Raw genomic sequence first — 18371 nt, 5'->3', positions numbered from 1 at the left:
CAACCAGTCAACTTCCTCTTTCGTTCCTTTGTCCCAATCCAAATTCTCCTACTGTATTACCTTCTCTTCCTTGGCCTACCACTGCATTCCAGTCTCCCATCACAATTAGATTCTCGTCACCTTTTACATATTGTATTAAATCTTCTATCTCTTCATATATTCTTTTGATTTCCTCGTCATCCGCTGAGCTAGTAGGCATATAGACCTGCACTATTGTGGTGGGCATTGGTTTGGTGTCTATCTTGACGACAATAATTCTTCCACTATGCTGGTCGTAGTAGCTTACTCGCTGCCCTTTTTTCTTATTCATTATTAAACCAACTCCTGCATTTCCTCTGTTTGATTTTGTGTTGATGATTCGGTAGTCACCTGACCAAAAATCCTGTTCTCCCTGCCAACATACTTCACTTATACCAACTACATCTAACTTTAGTCTATCCATCTCCCTTTTCAGATTCTCTAATCTACCACAACGATTCAAACTTCTCACATTCCACGCTCCGACTCGTAGAATGTCAGTACCCGTCTTCCTGGTGATCGCCCCTCTCGTGTAGTCCCCACCCGGAAATCCGAATGAGGGACTAGTTTACCTCCAGAATATTTTACCCGGGAGGAAGCCATCATCAGTACATCATTCATGCAGAGAGAGCTGCGTGTCCTCGTGAGTTAGTTACGGCTGTATTTTTCCGTTGCTTTCAGAAGTGTAGCAGTATCAACACAGCTAAGCCATGTTGAGTATTATTACAAGACCACATCAGTCAATCATCCAGACTGTCGCCCTTGCAACTTCCGAAAGGCTGCTACCCCCCTTTTGATGAACCATTCGTTAGTCTGGTCTCTCAACAGATACCCATCCGATATGGTTGCACCTGAGGCTCGGCTATCTGCTTCACTGGGACACGCAAGCCTCCCCACCACGACAAGGTCACATGGTTCGCAGGGTATGATAACAGTGATATTTACAATAAGATACAAAAGTTGAAAACTAGAAAAGCGGCTGGAATTGATAAGATTTTTGGGGATATACCAAAGACAATGGGTTGCGATATAGTACCATATCTGAAGTACTTATCTGATTACTGTTTGGTTGAAGGAGCTATACCAAATGAATGGAGAGTTGCTATAGTAGTCCCTGTGTATAAAGGAAAGGGTGATAGACATAAAGCTGAAAATTACAGGCCAGTAAGTTTGGCATTCGTTGCATGTAAGTGTTGGGAAAGCGTTCTTTCTGATTATATTAGACATGTTTGCAAAATTAATAACTAGTTCGATAGAAGGCAATTCGGTTTTAGACCTCGTGCGCATGGATGTTGCTGCGCTCTGGCGGAAAGTTGCTCAAATAGTTCATGTGACTTGCTCTCGTCAGTGAAGTGAAGCAACGCGATTATCAGGCTGCGTTTGTTGAGATACAAAATCAAATTCGAGATGGAAGAAAGTTCTACAAAGACTATAACAAATTGTTCTGTGGTTGGATGTAACTATTCCTTTAGAAACTGTTCGCCTGGGACGAAGTTCTTCGTATTCCCAAACAATAAGCAACACATTTGGTACCTCATTTAGACAAGATTGTTCATCTCATACGTGTCGTAGTGAACTTCAGTCCTTCGATCATTAAAGCAGACGACCAGCATCTTTAGGTAGGGCCTACACTTAAACATGATTGTATGATTATTGAATTGTATATGATTACATCAATTTAATTCACTGTTTTTTTAAAAATTTTTTACTTCTAATTCGAGTAGAAATTATATCATGTTTGAAATGCATGAATAGTGATAAAATCTATGCATGAGTATGGTAACAATGTAACACTATGTATAACGCCTGAAAATTAGCGGAAGGTAACGTTCGAAATAAAACCTCTATACCGTGAGAATAATATTCCAAAGGAATTCTTAATTTCTGGAGACACCCACTTTCACACTTTTCTTTGGAGTATATACAAAAAACGTCACAGGAGTTGAGGTTCAATATATACAATGATGCCTGTGCCTGGGCGTAATATACGTGAGTTTCCTTTAACTTTATATCACCATCAATGTCAATATACAAATATGGAACATTACACATGTTCTCATCAGTCACGGGCTTCTCGCAACACGAGGAAGGGCAATCTCCAAAAGAGAGAATCAGTCCTGACCTAGCACTACCCCATCCGGGCTACTAGGGTTGCTCTTCTTTTATTAACAAACCCAGCTGTGACACGCAATATTGGGACAATAAACAGAACTCCTGAAGTGCCCTCTGCTCATTACCTCTGCCGTATCTTACTGCAGGACTGTTTATGTCTTTAGAAATAAGGAGCTGAGTTGCCAGTTTATTAAAATCTCCACTCTGCAGTGTCATGATTTATGTACATTCTGGTTGGCAGATACGGTACCGGTCAAAAGTTTAGGACCACATTAAAAAATCAAAGTTCCATCCAGAACCTAAAATTGTGCTACTAGACCTCTGTATATTTTTCATGAGCTCCCGCATCTTATATGACATGTCGTCTGATTTCAGTGATTTGCGCCAATTATTGTATGAGTTACTTTTAACTGTTGGAAGGTCACATCAGAAAGTCAACATTTTTTGAAATATTATGCACTATATACTCGAATTGGTTTCAAGTATCACCACCAAGATTATTTCATAGACTTAGCAATAGTTGGGGGTCATTTTAGTATAAATATAAAAATTCCGAAAAAATGCGGCACCGATTTTTGTGCATTTATCTTTTTTCAAACCAGCGCTGAAATGGTCAATTTTTCCTTGTTCTTGTCATAGGTCACAGTGTGAGCTATCGGCATCAGAAATGTGTTCTTGGATGCCATCCGCCGAGTGTAAATGAAACTATCAGGGCAGATAAGTTTGACGCCGATAGCTCGTCCTGAGACCTTGGGCCATACAAGACAAATGCAAAGAAAAATCATGTTTAGAAGGATAATAGGGAGGTACATTCAGGGAAATGGGGTTGTCTAGGGAGCGCTGATGAGGGTACAGCTGAGCCCTAGTCTCAATTGTAATAGCATACGTCTACAATTTTGTGACTTTTACGTTGTCATAATAAAAAAATTCAGGACGTCACTTGGCAACGTACACTCATAAAAATTGTTTGGCTCTATTGATATCTTGCCACTAAGCAAGTAATTGACGTCACTTGGCAACGTACACTCATAATTGTTTGGCTCTATTTATATCTTGCCACTAAGCAAGTAATTTATTCCATAGCATCTAATCCGTTTATTAATGTTTCGAAGGTCTCATTGCTGAAGTTACTGAAGTAATGGTCTTGTTTTGCTCTGTTCTACAGCATCATCCACGATGGCTTCAACAACGGAATTTGAGATAATTAAGAATTCCCCTTCACACTCGGCCTTCAAGATTTTTGTAAAAGCACAGTCTATAATTTTAATTTTCTCATATAGTTCAGTTTTGCTGAATGTTTCAAATCCTTCACTTTCCAATACGCTACAAACTGGCTGCTTAGTTAATCAGTCCTTGAACATTTCTCCTAAATGTTCACCTTTAGAATACTCCGCGGCAATATTCTTAGGTTTTCCCCATTGTTGCAGGAAGGAAGTCTCCGAAGAATATCTTTCTGTATTACCGTCATATAAATGCAAAGTGCAGCAATGTGCTTACAGCATTTCGAAAGGCCTGCTTTGCATTCACACTCAGCTAACTGAACATTCCTGTTGCAATCTACCTGTTAAATATTAAAACAAGACTAGCGTTAATGAAAATATAATTTACAGCGGCAATGGACAAGGATAATATGTACTGTGTAATAAAGTTATGTTTGAAATTAAGAGTATATATATATATACACATGTGATTTATGGTGCAAAAAGAAAGGTAACCATTACCTTAAGTTTAACTGCATAAGGCGATTGATTAATGGTTGTTTCAAAGAGAAGCTGGATATTTCTTCTCCCAATGATTCTTTCACCTGGAATATGCGATTACTGAAATAGGCCTATGACTTATCCCAAAGAATATTCTGAAAGCCCACACAAATCTCTACGGACGACGACATTTCAGCTTTAAATAGCTCCCTTGACTGTCACACATGATTCTCTCGCACAACTCACTACACAAACTCGTCACATGAATGTTCTGAGCGAGTTGCCGCTAGGAGCACCAGCGGGTAAAATATCGCCATACGCACGAGGTCTATAGAATCCACCGTGGTCCCTAACCCATTAGAGGAAATATTCTCACTGGGACTGTGTATGTAAGTAGGATAGAACCCTGCTTAAGACAACTTTTACCTAAGTTTTAAAATGTTATGTGCTTTTTTGAGAGGATTGTGTTTGTTGTGTTGTAACTCATGTGTGTACTACACTCGTACCAGAGACATTTAATGAATAGGTGACTACAAATTTGAATCTTTAACTGCCAAGTTCATCTCGAACTTCCGCGGGGTTTTGGTGTGTTGTATGTTTTTCAAGGGATTGTGTTAGTTGAGTCCTAACTCGTGTCCCTACAGTTTTGATTCACCCTTCATAGACTGTTTAGATGACTGACAAGTTCCGAACTTGTAATTCACAATTTTATGTCTCTTTTTACTCTTATTTATTCATAATGCTGTAATATTTTGTGTAATGTATATGTTTGCATGTATTCACCTAAGCCTATTTCTCATATTTTGGCTGAAGATGACGCTAAATAGCATTGAAACTAGTTCCAAGTAAATCTGTTGTAACTTAACCATTATAATATTTATTTTTATTGAAAATAAATACGTTAAATACGGACAAAAAATGAAATTCTTAGATTTAAATAAGCACTCCACAGTTTATAAGTCAACCACGTTCCACAAACGTTTGAAGTCCAGTCCAGTGTGTTTAGAAGTTCATTCTCGTGCAGTGTGCTCCTTGTCGTATGATCACGTGCATATACAGACATCAGCTTGCTTCTCCCTTCACATGGTACGTCGAGACTGATCCTAGCCAGCCAATAACGAGTAGATCCTCTTGTGAAGACCACACCCTAAACCTCCCCGTATCACAAGACAATCACAAGATCAACAGACTCTGGGGCGTTTCACATGACTTATTGGAGATTTCCGACTACAACATCAACGGACTCTGGTTAGTTCCAAATGACTCATGCATAGTTTCCAAGTTAAGATAGCAATGATTTTCCCAGCCGTTGTACAAAACAAATTACTCATACCACATATGGAGACCTTCCAACTTAAAATATTAAGAATAAACGTACAAATGAAATAATAATAATAATAATAATAATAATAATAATAATAATAATAATAATAATAATAATAATAATAATAATAAAAGTCAAATACTGACAATAATATCACCACTTCTAAATACAGTGCGAGGGTGTGATATATGCCTTTTGTTCAATATAGCTTTGGAGAAGGTAATTAGAGATACCGGTATCAACACAAGGGGAACAATCTTATATAAATCAGTTCAAATTTTGGCATATGCAGATGATATTCATATAGTCCCAAGAACACAAAGGGCAATGAGAGAAGCTTTCAAAAGCTTCGAAAAAGCAGCAAGAAAGACGAATTTACAGATTAATGAAGGAAAAACTAAGTACATGCCCGTAACCAAGAAAGACTACCCTAGTATTATTACATTCTTAAAAATTGGCTTGTGTAAGTTTGATGTTGTGTGTAGCTTTACCTACCTTGGATCAGAAGTTAATTCCAAGAACAATGTTAGTTATGAAATCCAAAAACATATACTGTGTGCTAACAAGTGCTATCATGGCCTCAGAAAACATCTGAAGTCTAAGCTGTTGCTCAGGAAAACTAAAGTCCTAATGTATAAAAGTTTTATTAAAGCCTGTATTAACATATGGTGCCAAGACCTGGAAACACTAAAAATCTGATGATGATGATGATGATGATGATGCTTGTTGTTTAAAGGGGCCTAACATCTAGGTCATTTGCCCCTAATGGTGCAAAATGAGACTAAATGTAATGACAATTTAAAAGTCCAAAATCATCCACTGACCAGGATTCAAAACGTGCTGAAGAATGAATGGATGAATAAAAACTTAAAACAATCAGTGGATCCGACCTGCAATGCCCCACATTCCCAGAAACTATCATAAAACAATAGTATAACCGACCAAGGGACGGCTTCTAAAGCACAATCCTGAATTAATGATGCTTGTTGTCTAAAAGGGTCCAAAATCCAGTCATCAGCCCCTCATAATAGTACTTATTGCTAGTAAAGTAGAACCAATTTGTCATGTTGCGATACTAATCAAAAGTAGAGTAGATTCGCGGTATTCCACACATTATGGTACTACTCACAGGTAATGTAACACACACATGTAACGTGTGTGACTGGAAAATGAGGTGAACAATGAATAATAATGTTATTTGTTTTACGTCCTACTAACTACTCTTTTACGGTTTTCGGAGACGCCGAGGTGCCGGAATTTAGTCCCGCAGGAGTTCTTTTACGTGCCAGTAAATCTACCGACACGAGGCTGACATATTTGAGCACCTTCAAATACCACCGGACTGAGCCAGGATCGAACCTGCCAAGTTGGGGCCAGAAGGCCAGCGCCTTAACCGTCTGAGCCACTCAGCCCGGCAGGTGAACAATGAAATCCCATTTAGAACAACATACATGTAGTTGTTTACACAATAAGAACAAGCATCTAATTACACTCATCCAAAAAACCAAGTACTGCTTATGGAATTGCAATAACCTCCTTCGAATGTTAGAAGAGAGTTTTTCAAAAGACCTGTGTCGTGCTCTTGTAGCTAAGAATATTTTGTGATACAAGCTTCCTAAGTATCCGTTGCTTCTAGAAAACACATGTAGTTTCTACCAAAGTACCGAGATCGGTAAATACCTGACAATTCTACACTTAGAAAAAACTACCCCAATTTATGTTATCAATATCAAGAGAGCCTGAAAGAGGTAAGTAGGCACTTTCCACATTTGGATAACCATTGATGATCCACATTTTAGCCATCGATGAAAGGGACGGATGTAACTGAATGCTAAATAGTCAACCTCATCATTTAAAAACTCGACCCAGAAGAACCCAAGAAACCTTTCCTGATCTGCTATTAAGTTCTGGACTTAGCCCTACCCTTGTGATTGTCCTCCATATTATATAGATGAATCAACCACACTAATATATTTGCTCACATTATTTCCACATGGCACGCTTTTGTAAATGTTGGACGTAAAGTGCAATAGCCCTAAGGCGTTCAAGAGGAAAAGGTTTGCCGTGAGCTTAAATTCGGGAGATAGTGGGTTTGATCCCCCACTGTCAGTCCTGAAGATGGTTTTCCATGGTTTCCCCATTTTCACACCAGGTAAATGCTGGGGCTGTACCTTTATTAAGATCATTACCATTTCCTTCCCACTCCTGCCCCTTTCCTGTCCCATCATCGCCATAAGACCTATCTGTGTCGGTGCAACGCAAAGCCAATAAAAAAATGGTTATTTTATTATATTCTGACGATGCAGTATATGTTTTGAAAGCAGCTACTGAATTAGATATATTCCATCCTATACAATCTATCTGTCTAGTTCATGGACTTTGATGATGTGCCAGAGAACTGTGAAGTAACTATCCACAAGTCAATAAACTTGTCTCAATATATACAAAGAATTTTGCTCACACACCCGGAACCAAACCCATCATTTGAAATTGTCCCCAGAAACCAGGTAATTTTAGTGACTTTCTGCACCTACTTAATGGACCTTAACTTGTGATGCACCATTTGAAAGGAGCAGTCTTCTACATGTATACCCCCCTTACTTCAAATATTCTGAATAGTGTATAGGTATTGCATTACTAAACCAAAAAATACAAAGTAATTTCAATATATATGTTGCTCTATTAATGTTAAATATAGATTATGCAATGATAAAAGCTACATATTGCCTAAGTTATCTACAAATTCACAGGATATCATACTGTTCCATGGCATGGTAAATTGAGTCCCTCATCAACATTTCAACTGCAGAGCCTAGGCCTAAACATTGGAAAGGTGTATTCGGAACATTACTACTTAGGCCTACTAGTACTCGAATTTTCTGCGATACCTAACCTTCAAAGACACCAGTAGCATCTCACAGTTCATCAATTCTACTATCTGGTCATTAGAGTCACATTTTGCATCAACTATTTCCACTATTTTTTCCTTCTCTATTTTTTTATGCCATCTTAACTATATTAATTTTCTTACTAGCCCAAGTCAAGGCTTGGAAGTGGAGGCCTCGCCCACACATGCTAGAGAGGCATCCATGGTTCCTCCACATGGGTGATATGGTGGTTCAGGTGAAGTGGGGCTGGTGACTGAGGTGAAGGCTCACTGCGGTGTGCTGGTACCAAAACATCACTTTGCTCTACGTAGCCTGGACGAGCCGCGGGTTGTGAAAGGGGCGATCCCAACCTAGGAGAAAAGTCATGGCTGTGAACTCAGTCATGATAATGCCAAGTGGAGACCACGTGAGTAGGCCTACTGAAGGGGGAACAAACCTGGCTAGGTTTGGGCTGGGGGCGAGCCGCTGGATGGATGACTGAGGGGCATGGTCTCTAATACAGAGAGCCTGAGTTGTGGGAGGACAATGTCTGGCTGTATGCCTCACCACAGATGGTGAGAACAACGCTCAGGACTCTAGAAGGGGCAAAAACCCTACGATTGATTGAAATATGGATGCTTATAAAGAACCAATTTCAAGAACTTTGACATCAATAGAAGCCAAGGAAGCTCCAGTACCCGGGAGCAAGCCCAAGATGAAAGAATGGAGACAGAAGTCCCAATTGGACAGGCTGTCGCCAACTCAAAACAAGAGAGTAGAGCAGACTGCTGTCAGAATCAATCAGCATTATACCGAACTTCTAACACAACAGTCGAGAGTGCTGAAGGCCATTTCAATCGACAAGACAGGAAGGACAGTCGTTTTAGCCCTTGGTGAAAGAGACTTTGAAGAGCTCAAAAAGAGAAGCCGTAAGGTTAAGCTCGGACTTGGGCAGATCAGGTTTCAAGTCATCAGGGGAAAAACAAAACCCAATGTTGATAAAAATGGAGCTGAAGGTCTTTCAGGCCAATCTTCAGAATAAAAAAGCAGCTGTGGCCAATTTTGCCAGGAAGTTCAAGTCTGAGGCTATCGACTTAGGCCTTACTCAAGAGCCATGGATAGTCACGGGCAGAGTAGCAGGACTGGCGGAATCTGGAGGTAAGGTGATGTACGATACAACATCGAAAATACCCAGAACATGTCTTCTTGTGAACAGGAAATTACAAAATGTCTAATGTTGCAGGAACACTGTTCACGGGACTTAATCGTGGCCAAGATTAAACTTGGAAATTGGGACGGACCCAGAGAAATAACCATAGGCTCTGCATATCTCCCATATGACTCAACTAATCTGCCCCCATCAGTACAAGTTGAGAACCTAATTCGCAACGCAAAGAGGAAAGGCGAACACCTAGTCCATGGAGCAGATGCAAATTCTGGGGCAGCACGAACTGCAACGCAAGAGGTGAGTCTTTACTAGAGTTTATTATTGGAACTGAGTTGACGATACTAAACCTAGGAAACAAGCCTACATTTATAAACAAAAATCGTAGGGAGGTAACACACATTACACTAAACACTACGCATGTCGCAAACTTTATTAAAGATGGGAAGGTGCTGGAGGAACCATCATTGGCAGACCACCAGCACATCCAATTTGCAATAGATGCGAGACTATGTGGGATTGAGATGTACAGAGACCCAAAAAGAAGTAACTGGGACAGATACAGAGAAGTCCTAGGGAAGGATGTACAAAAAATTCCAACTAACGTGAGAGGACAGAAAGAATTGGATGAGGCAGTGGAACTATTAGAAAGGCCATTATAGACTTATTCCATGAAAACTGTCCTCTCAAAGAAAAGAAAAACACCAAAAAAATAAGGTGGTGGAACAACAAACTAGCCAAAATGAAAAAAAGAGGTTAGGATGTTATATAGAAAATCATCTAGAAATGGTATGTGGGTCGTATATCATAGGAAACTCACCGAGTATAACCTAGAGATACGGAAAGCATAAAGAAAATCTTGGAGACTGTTCTGTGAGAAAGTACAATCACACACTGAAACAGCAAGGCTCCAGAAGGTTCTGAAAGCAACCCATATAAATCAAGTGGGGACACTGAAGAAACCAGATGGGTCATTTACTCAGGCGGGGAGGGACATGCTGGAGATATTAATGGCGTGTCACTTTCCTGAGGCTGAGGAGATGACAGAAGAAGAAACGGTTGGAACAGAGAACGGAGCTTGAAGAGCAGACTAGAACTGTGCCAACAGAATAATAAAACATAACCATGTAAAATGGGCAATCGACACGTTTCATCCTATAAAGGCTCCGGGTCCAGATGAGATACTTCCGATACTCCTACATGAAGGACGGGAGATACTCGTCAATGCCCTGACGGACCTTTTCAGAACTAGTCTAGCTTTAGGGTATGTGCCGAAATCATGGTCTGAAGCTAAAGCAGTATCCATACCTAAGCCTGGAAGGGCAAATTATGCCCAAGCCAAAGCATACCTCCTCCATGCTGAAAGCAATAGAGAAAATTCTGGATAAATATATCAGAAGAACGGTGCAAATGAACTCAATGTTACATGAAAATCAGTTAGCATATAGACCTGGCAGATCCTCTGGAGTAGCACTCCACCAGTTGGTTTGTAAACTAGAAGAAAGTCAGAAATATAAAGAAATTGCACTGGCAGCATTTCTAGATATAGAAGGAGCCTTCAACAATACAACTTGTGACTCTATGATGAAAGCATTGGAAAAGAGCAAGGTGAGTAAAACCGTCGTCAAATGGATTTGCAACCGTTTGAAGAAACGCTGACGGTTAGGGACACCCGAGGCTGTGCTCAGGGAGGAGTTCTTTCTCCTCAGCTGTGGAACCTCGTGGTGAATAAAATCATAGTAATGCTCAACGAACAAGGTTTTTATAAACAAGGATATGCAGATGACCTAGTGATTGTGGTACAAGGTAAGGTGATGAGTGTTATCCAGGACCTCATGCAATGATTACTTAACTTTGTGGAGAACTGGTGTCAGGAGGAACAACTATCAGTCAACCCGTACAAGATAACTCTGATCCCTTTTACAAGAAAGAGAAAATTGAGGGGAGATCACTCAAGCTCTTTGGGCAAGATATATGTATGGAAGAACAGGCACTGCACCTAGGTGTAGTGTTAGATAAAAATCAAACCTGGAATCCACATATAGAAAGGAACATAACCCAAGCCAAGAACTTGCTGTATGCATGTAAAAGAGCCATCGGGAAGACATGGGGCCTAAGACCATCAATGGTAATGTGGATATATACAATGATCATTAGACCGTTGATGCCCTATGCTGCAATCATCTGGTGGCAGAAAGTAAGCCAAGGAAAAGTCAGTTGTAGATTGGATAGCCTACACAGAATGGCATGCATAGCCATAACTGGGGCTATGAGAACTACGCCGACAGAAGCCTTGAATACTTTACTAGACCTCCCATCACTATGCAATTTCATAAAAGGACAGGCTAGAATGAGTTCATATACATTGGCACAATCAGAGTGCTGGAATGCACAAAGACCCAATCTAAGACACTGTAAAATTAACAGAGTAATAACACATGCCTTCTGATCATATGATACCAAAGTACAACTCTGAAAAACTGTTTGAGACCCAGATAATAAAAAAAAGAAGACTGTGATATCAACAAACGGAATAATGAAAAAGAAGATATAGTGTGGTGGACTGATGGCTCAAAGACTGGGGATGGCACAGGAGGAGGAATCAACAGGGGAAGACCTGAGAGATCAATCCAGATGAGCCTGGGCAAACACACTACAGTCTTTCAAGCGGAAGTGATAGCTATCACAACATGTCTTGAAGAAAATCTGAAAATGAACTATAGGAATAAGAATATTTTCATTTTTACGGACAGCCAAGCGGCCATTAAGGCACTAGAAGTGGTCCGGATAATATCCAGAATTGTCTGGTATTGCCATTCACTTCTCCTGAAGCTCTCAAAGTACAACATTGTCAACTACAATAGTCAAGTATACATGCCAAGGTCCAATATACGAAAAATGGCATAGTGTTGGAATGCATTTCCTTATTAGTTTGTATATAATAATTTTAACCAGGTACCTGATATGGTTTGAGGTAATGATACGGCTGATGATGCCCCATAGAAAAGGTTGAAACATGTACCAATTCTTATTTTAATGAGGATTTAACAATAACATATTGAGTTGTATTGAATAGGTGGAAGCAAAATGAATTTCTTACATATATCATAAGACTACTTTTATGATGATGCTTGTTGTTTAACGGGGCCTAACATCTAGGTCATCGGCCCAGATTACTTTCAATACCGATTCGCAATGATTTTCATTACTTGTAACATACCACCTCGTCGAGCTGTTCATCCCCTTACTCCAAAGTCTTCAACATTTCGTAACACGACCCGGGTTCTACAATTATCCCAATGAGGTACTTTCACCCCTACAAAACAATAATTAAAACTAAGAGAACTTTTACGCTTGGTGAAAACTACAACCTGACTTTTCACCTACTTTACCATCATATCACCGTTTGCTGTCCATCTTATAACTTTGTTGAGGTCTTTTTGCAGTCGATCACAATCCTGTAATTTATTTAGTACTAAAGGCCTAGATAACATCTGCAAAAATTTCAATACATGTTTTTCCTATTTTTGTTACATAAATAAGTACAAATTATATCATCGCTGCCCCTGCAGAAACCATTATGTGATAATGAGAGAGAAATACTGACCCGCAGCAAAAATTCTTTGAAACTGGTCGCACACTATTGAACCTTAGACGGCAGAAACTTACCAGCCAAAGTTCTAAGCTGAAATATTTCACATAGCGGTTTTCGCAGGTGCAACAACGATATACCTCTAAAGGCCTATTATATAAAATTCCTAGCCCAAGTTATAAATTATACCTGTGATGAATTCTGGGAATGACATGCTGAATTCATGTCAGCCCACAGCAGTGTTCTTATACTTAACTACCTCAACAGTTTGATGATAGACTATTTTACTACTAAAGCAGAGTTACGGTACTTCTAAGGTCATGTTGGAGTCCACAGGAGTGGCACTGAACACTTCTATCTCCCCTACAAGTCATATGAAATAAGATTTATAACATTCCGTATCCTAAATTATCCTGGGACATTTTTTTTTCTATTCAGGCGATTGTCGCCCACCCATTCGCCCGCGCTGCAAACCTGTCTCCTGCCAAGCACTTCACCACCATGCGCTTCAAGGTGCCACATGTTCCCCTCCTTTGCAGTCTGCTGAGAGCTTTATCAACGTAAGGTTCAGTTTAGTCAGGTATTCATGTGTTTAGTGCTCAGTGTGTTGTTTCAGTGCCATTTTCATTACGTTAGTGTGTGTGTGTATGTGTGTATATATATATTAATATCTTCATAAAATACATAAAATCTTGTATGAAAACACACTATGACTCAGTGTCGGGTGAGCGCTGGCCGCATTACGGCAAAGTGCCTGGCGGGAGACAGGCTCACAGCGCACGCAACCAGGCGAGTGGCAATCCCCTGAATAAATAAAAAATGTCCACGTCTATTGGGGCCTACCATCGGCTGGGGGGACAACAATGAACTTCTATCAGACAAGGTGAAAAAAACATTAAAATACGAGAAAAGGACACAAATTCTGACTAGAAAGAGGATGAATATTATTTTATATCACTGCGAAACCACTGTATTCTTTCCACCTACACCAGGTTGAATGCCTCGGGTGGTAAAGTGCTGTCTTTCCAAATCCAAGACAGAAAGATGCTCAAATATACCAGCCTCATGTTTGAAGATTCACCGATATGTAAAAATTCCTGGAGGAGAAAACTGCAGACACCTCGTTATCTTCGAAAACAATAAAAGTAGTTAGTGAAACATGCTATCTTTTTTCTTTTTCTTTTTTTGCTAGTTGCTTTACGTCGCACTGACACAGATAGGTCTTATGGAGACCACGGGACAGGACAGGGCTAGGAGTGGAAAGGAAGCGGCCGTGGCCTTAATTAAGGTACATCCCCAGCATTTGCCTGGTGTGCCGACAGTGGGATTCGAACCTACTATCTCCCGAATACTGGATACTGGCCGCACTTAAGCGACTGCAGCTATCGAGCTCGGTAAAAACATACTATCAATAACATTATTGTTATCTCTCACTTCCCAAGTCAATCAACAGGCCATTCTAATATACGAGGGGCGTTCAATATATAATGCAACACATCTTATTTCTCGGCCAATTTCAGTTTAAAACAACTGAAATTTTGTTTGGGACATCTTTGAATATTCCCGCTTCATCTTGTGGAGTTTCATTACATTCCGATTGGTGGCAGCACTATAACTAGCCTTCAAATTGGCGTCTAACGGAGGTGCATACCAAACAGAGAGCAGTTACAGAGTTTCTTTTGGCAGAAAACCAGGCATCACAGATATTCATAGGTGCTTGCAGAATGTCTACGGAGACTGGCAGTGGACAAAAGCACGGTGAACCTTCTCCATGACAACCCATGACCTCACACAAGTCTGCGCACCCGACAGGAGCTCACAAAACTTCAGTATTCTGTTCTTCTGCACTCAACCCACAGCCCAGATCTCGCGCTTTCTGACTTCCACCTGTTTGACCCAATGAAGGATGCACTCCACGGGAAGTATTATGTAGATAATGGAGAAGTTATCCATGCAGCAAGATGTTGGCTCCGACATTGACCAGTTGAGTGGTACCATTCAGGCATACAGGCCCTAACAGCACGGTGGCGTAAGGCCACAGCATTGAACGGAGATTATGATGAAAAAATTGGATATTGTAGCAAAAGGATTGGGGAATAAAATGGTGTAGGCTATTTGAATGATCAATAAAACCAACCTGCTTTTAGAAAGGAAAAAAAAGTGTAGCATTATATATTGAACTCCCTTTGTATATGAAGAGAAACATTGCCATCATAAACCACAATGCAACTCATCAGCTGTGGCTGTCAAGTGTACTACAGCTGGTTAGAAATATTTTTCTAATCAATGTATGTAATAGCAATTAACATCGCCTTTTCAGTAAATACGCAATGATTGGCTTCTTTACCCAAACCTAAACTTTTAAGACCTCAATGAAGCTGTGATATTGAAAGCAGACAATGGTATGATGGTCAACTGGATGAAAAGTTAAGTTTCACTAAAAGGAGATGTCCACAATGAGCTTGAATCATTATGTTGTTCGGGAGGAAATACCTGATGGGGATCTAATAATGTTATTTGCTCTACATTCCACTAACTACTTTTACGGTTTTTGGAAACGCCGAGGTGCCGGAATTTAGTCCAGCGGGAGATCTTTTTTCATGCCAGTAAATCTACTGACACAAGGCTGATGCATTTGAGCACCTTGAAATACCACCGAACTGAGCCAGGTTGGGGTCAGGTGGCCAGCACCTCAACCGTCTGAGCCACTCAGCCCGGCTCTCCTGGCGATCAATATAGGTACCTATGTCTTAATGTAAGGTAACATCTCCATTGGGGTATTCACATTAACAAGGTTGAAAATAAAGTTTATGGATTTCTTCGCATAGTCATGAGGATACTGAGTGGTTGTAGTAAAGATGTAAAGGAAAGGGCATATATGTTGCTGGAAATACCCTAGTTACATAATGATCCCAGTGTATGGGAACCTCACCAGGATCGATTCCAGAAGTGAAGAGATCCAAAGGAAAGCAGCATAACTTGTTCTGGGTGATTCCCAACAAAAGAGTATTGTTACAAAAATGTTACAAATTTTAGGGCGAGAAGACTTGGGAGTAAGAAGACTAGCTGCTTGACTAAGCAGCAGGCTATGTTCCGAGCTGTCCGTGGAGACATAATGTAGAATGACATCGGTAGATGAATAAGCATGAATGGATTTAAAGTCAGAAAGGTCACATTATGAAGACAAAGTTGGAATTCAAGAGGACAAATTAAGGCAAATGTTCTATGAAATCATTTAAAAGAGGGCAAGGTAAACAACTGATGGGGAATCTGCCACCAGGACTACTACCCTAAATGAAGATCAGTAGTGACAAATGTTCTTTAAACGCTTCAGTACAATAACTTGAGGGAGACATATAATTAAATATTATGGAGCTCACGGGGGGACAGCAGCCAAGATATAGAAACAATCAACGGAGTTAGAGAATTACACATATTCTGAACAGACGAGCTTGTCAGGATTAACAGTGGACGATCCCAAATTATGACAGATCGTATACTATCAATATTTAATTGGTTATGACAGCAGCTACATACGTAACAGTGTACCAATGAGATACAAAATATTTAAAAGAAATGCCCTAATGATAACTACGTACCTTCATTAAATTCAAATTCGTCCAAAACTTTGTCGAGATCAACAGCAAATTTCTCCATCGTAGTTAGGCAAGCACCTCATCCAGAAGTGCGTATATTAAAAATTACCAGAAAAGAAAAACGTGTACTAACCGCTCTCACACATACCCAACAATGAAAACAAACCAATTACAAAAAAATAAACAATGTACTGAAAAATAAAGAAGAGATTTCACATTCGATTATTTACATGTCAAAGCAAAATTTCACATTAATTAATACAGACATTGTCCTATCAAGAACTTAATACAGTTCCAATCATAAATTAAGACACTGCAAGTTTCCATGTTGCCAGCGCAACAAGTTAATTGTTTTACTGGCAAACACTTCTCGAAATCCGTACGACAACCTACAACATTGACATTGACACTACGTTCAACATTCATCACGAGTAAAGGTGTGAACAAATTAAATACTCTGTGGCAAGTATGCTAGTCAGAGAATGCCTTATATTCAATCAAATGCAATAGAGACAATACGCGACACTGAGCGAGCTATCGAGGGCAGCTATTAGAGCTCTCTCTAGCGAGTAGACCTGAAAACTACTGATTCTGTCATAAAAGCACGTGTATTTGTGTGTGAAGTTTTTGATGTTATTTATACGTTTTCAGTGAGTTGACATAATTAAGTAGTAGCGTGTGTCATTCCTTGATATCTCCTCTCAACATGAGAGGAAAGGTATGTGCTGTGTTTGCCTGCAGTAACTATGAAGTAGAGAAGAATGCGCTGTCTTTCTTTCGCTACCCTCGTGACAAGAAAATGTAAGTAATATTGTCTTTGCATATATATTCTTCCAGTGACAAAGATAGTTTTATAGTACTTCATAATCTTCTGATCTGCTCGAACCACATTTTAACTGGCTTAAAATATAATACGCATATTTTATTGTAAAAAGCAGCAGTTAACCATCAATACCGATTTGTTGTTGTAGGTGTGATCTGTGGGTTTTGAAATGTCACAGAAGTGATTTGGATAAGGTGTACGAGAAAGAAGGGACGTTACACTTATATAAGAATTATAAGATCTGTTCAGATCATTTCCAGGCCAGCGACTTTTAAAATCCTCGACTATACAGCCAAGGGTATGTTAAATTTTTACACTAATTGTACGTAAATATTCCTCAAAGCATCACTATCGACAACATTTTCATACTTTTATTTCTTTTATCCCTCTTCTCAGATTAAAGCCACGATTTTATAGATTTTCTTTCTGTTAGTAGGCTTCATGTCAAGAGGAAAATTGTCCAGCTTTTAAATGTTAATTCATTGCATCATGTGTGTAAGGAATGTGCCGATATTTTTATTGACATGTGTCTTAATGTAATAATACAATGTTTTTAAATGAGAAAAAAAGACAAATCTAACCGTAAAAGTTCAGGAAAGAATGCTAAAGCAAAAAAAGTAATGCATAAATGAAAGAACAACCCATTTCACAGCAGTCCATTTCACATCTTGTTTATATGTCTAATTTCACTCTTTAAATAATGGCCTTTTAAATAATTCTTCATTCATTTATCCAGAATTGGTTTAGCAACTTCGAAGTTAATATCTCAATAATACATTCTTTCTAGACGTAATTTATTTATCCATTTTCGTATATGCATTTCCATTGATATTTGAATTTAGCGCGACTTTTCAGGTCAAGTCACTACGAGCGCCACCGTCGAATTGTCTCCCATTTTATCAAGGCTAAATCGTAAGTGTCGCGTATTGTCTCTACTGTATTTGATACAATGAAGCGTGAATATTCATTACGTTGAATGACGCAAGACCAGCTTCTTTTCTTCTCCTTCATCTACTTGATCGTTATTAACTCCGCATAAATAGCCTCCGCCCAGCCACAGAAACTCATTGATAAATACAAGGTCATATTAAATATTTTATTCTACAAGGCAAAGGACACAACCACTCAAGCCGGGTCGAGATCACTGGCTAGATAGTAACAAAACAACAGTAGG

The 18371-nt window shown here is 39.5% G+C and overlaps 1 protein-coding gene across 1 annotated transcript in view; it reads right to left on the bottom strand.

Moving 5' to 3' along the window:
• The window catches only part of Sara (Smad anchor for receptor activation), a 431539-nt gene extending 414747 nt beyond the window's left edge, over positions 1-16792 (bottom strand). Inside the window, exon 1 of the mRNA XM_067140577.2 lies at positions 16378-16792. Coding sequence (XP_066996678.2) covers positions 16378-16435 — 58 coding nt within the window. The 5' untranslated portion in view covers positions 16436-16792. The remainder of the gene's footprint in view (positions 1-16377) is intronic.
• Positions 16793-18371: the final 1579 nt, after the last annotated feature.

Source organism: Anabrus simplex, chromosome 2, assembly GCF_040414725.1.
Source record: "Anabrus simplex isolate iqAnaSimp1 chromosome 2, ASM4041472v1, whole genome shotgun sequence".
Lineage (NCBI taxonomy): Eukaryota > Metazoa > Arthropoda > Insecta > Orthoptera > Tettigoniidae > Anabrus > Anabrus simplex.
Note: the sequence above shows the minus strand (reverse complement) of the source record. Positions and strands in the feature narration are given on the sequence as shown.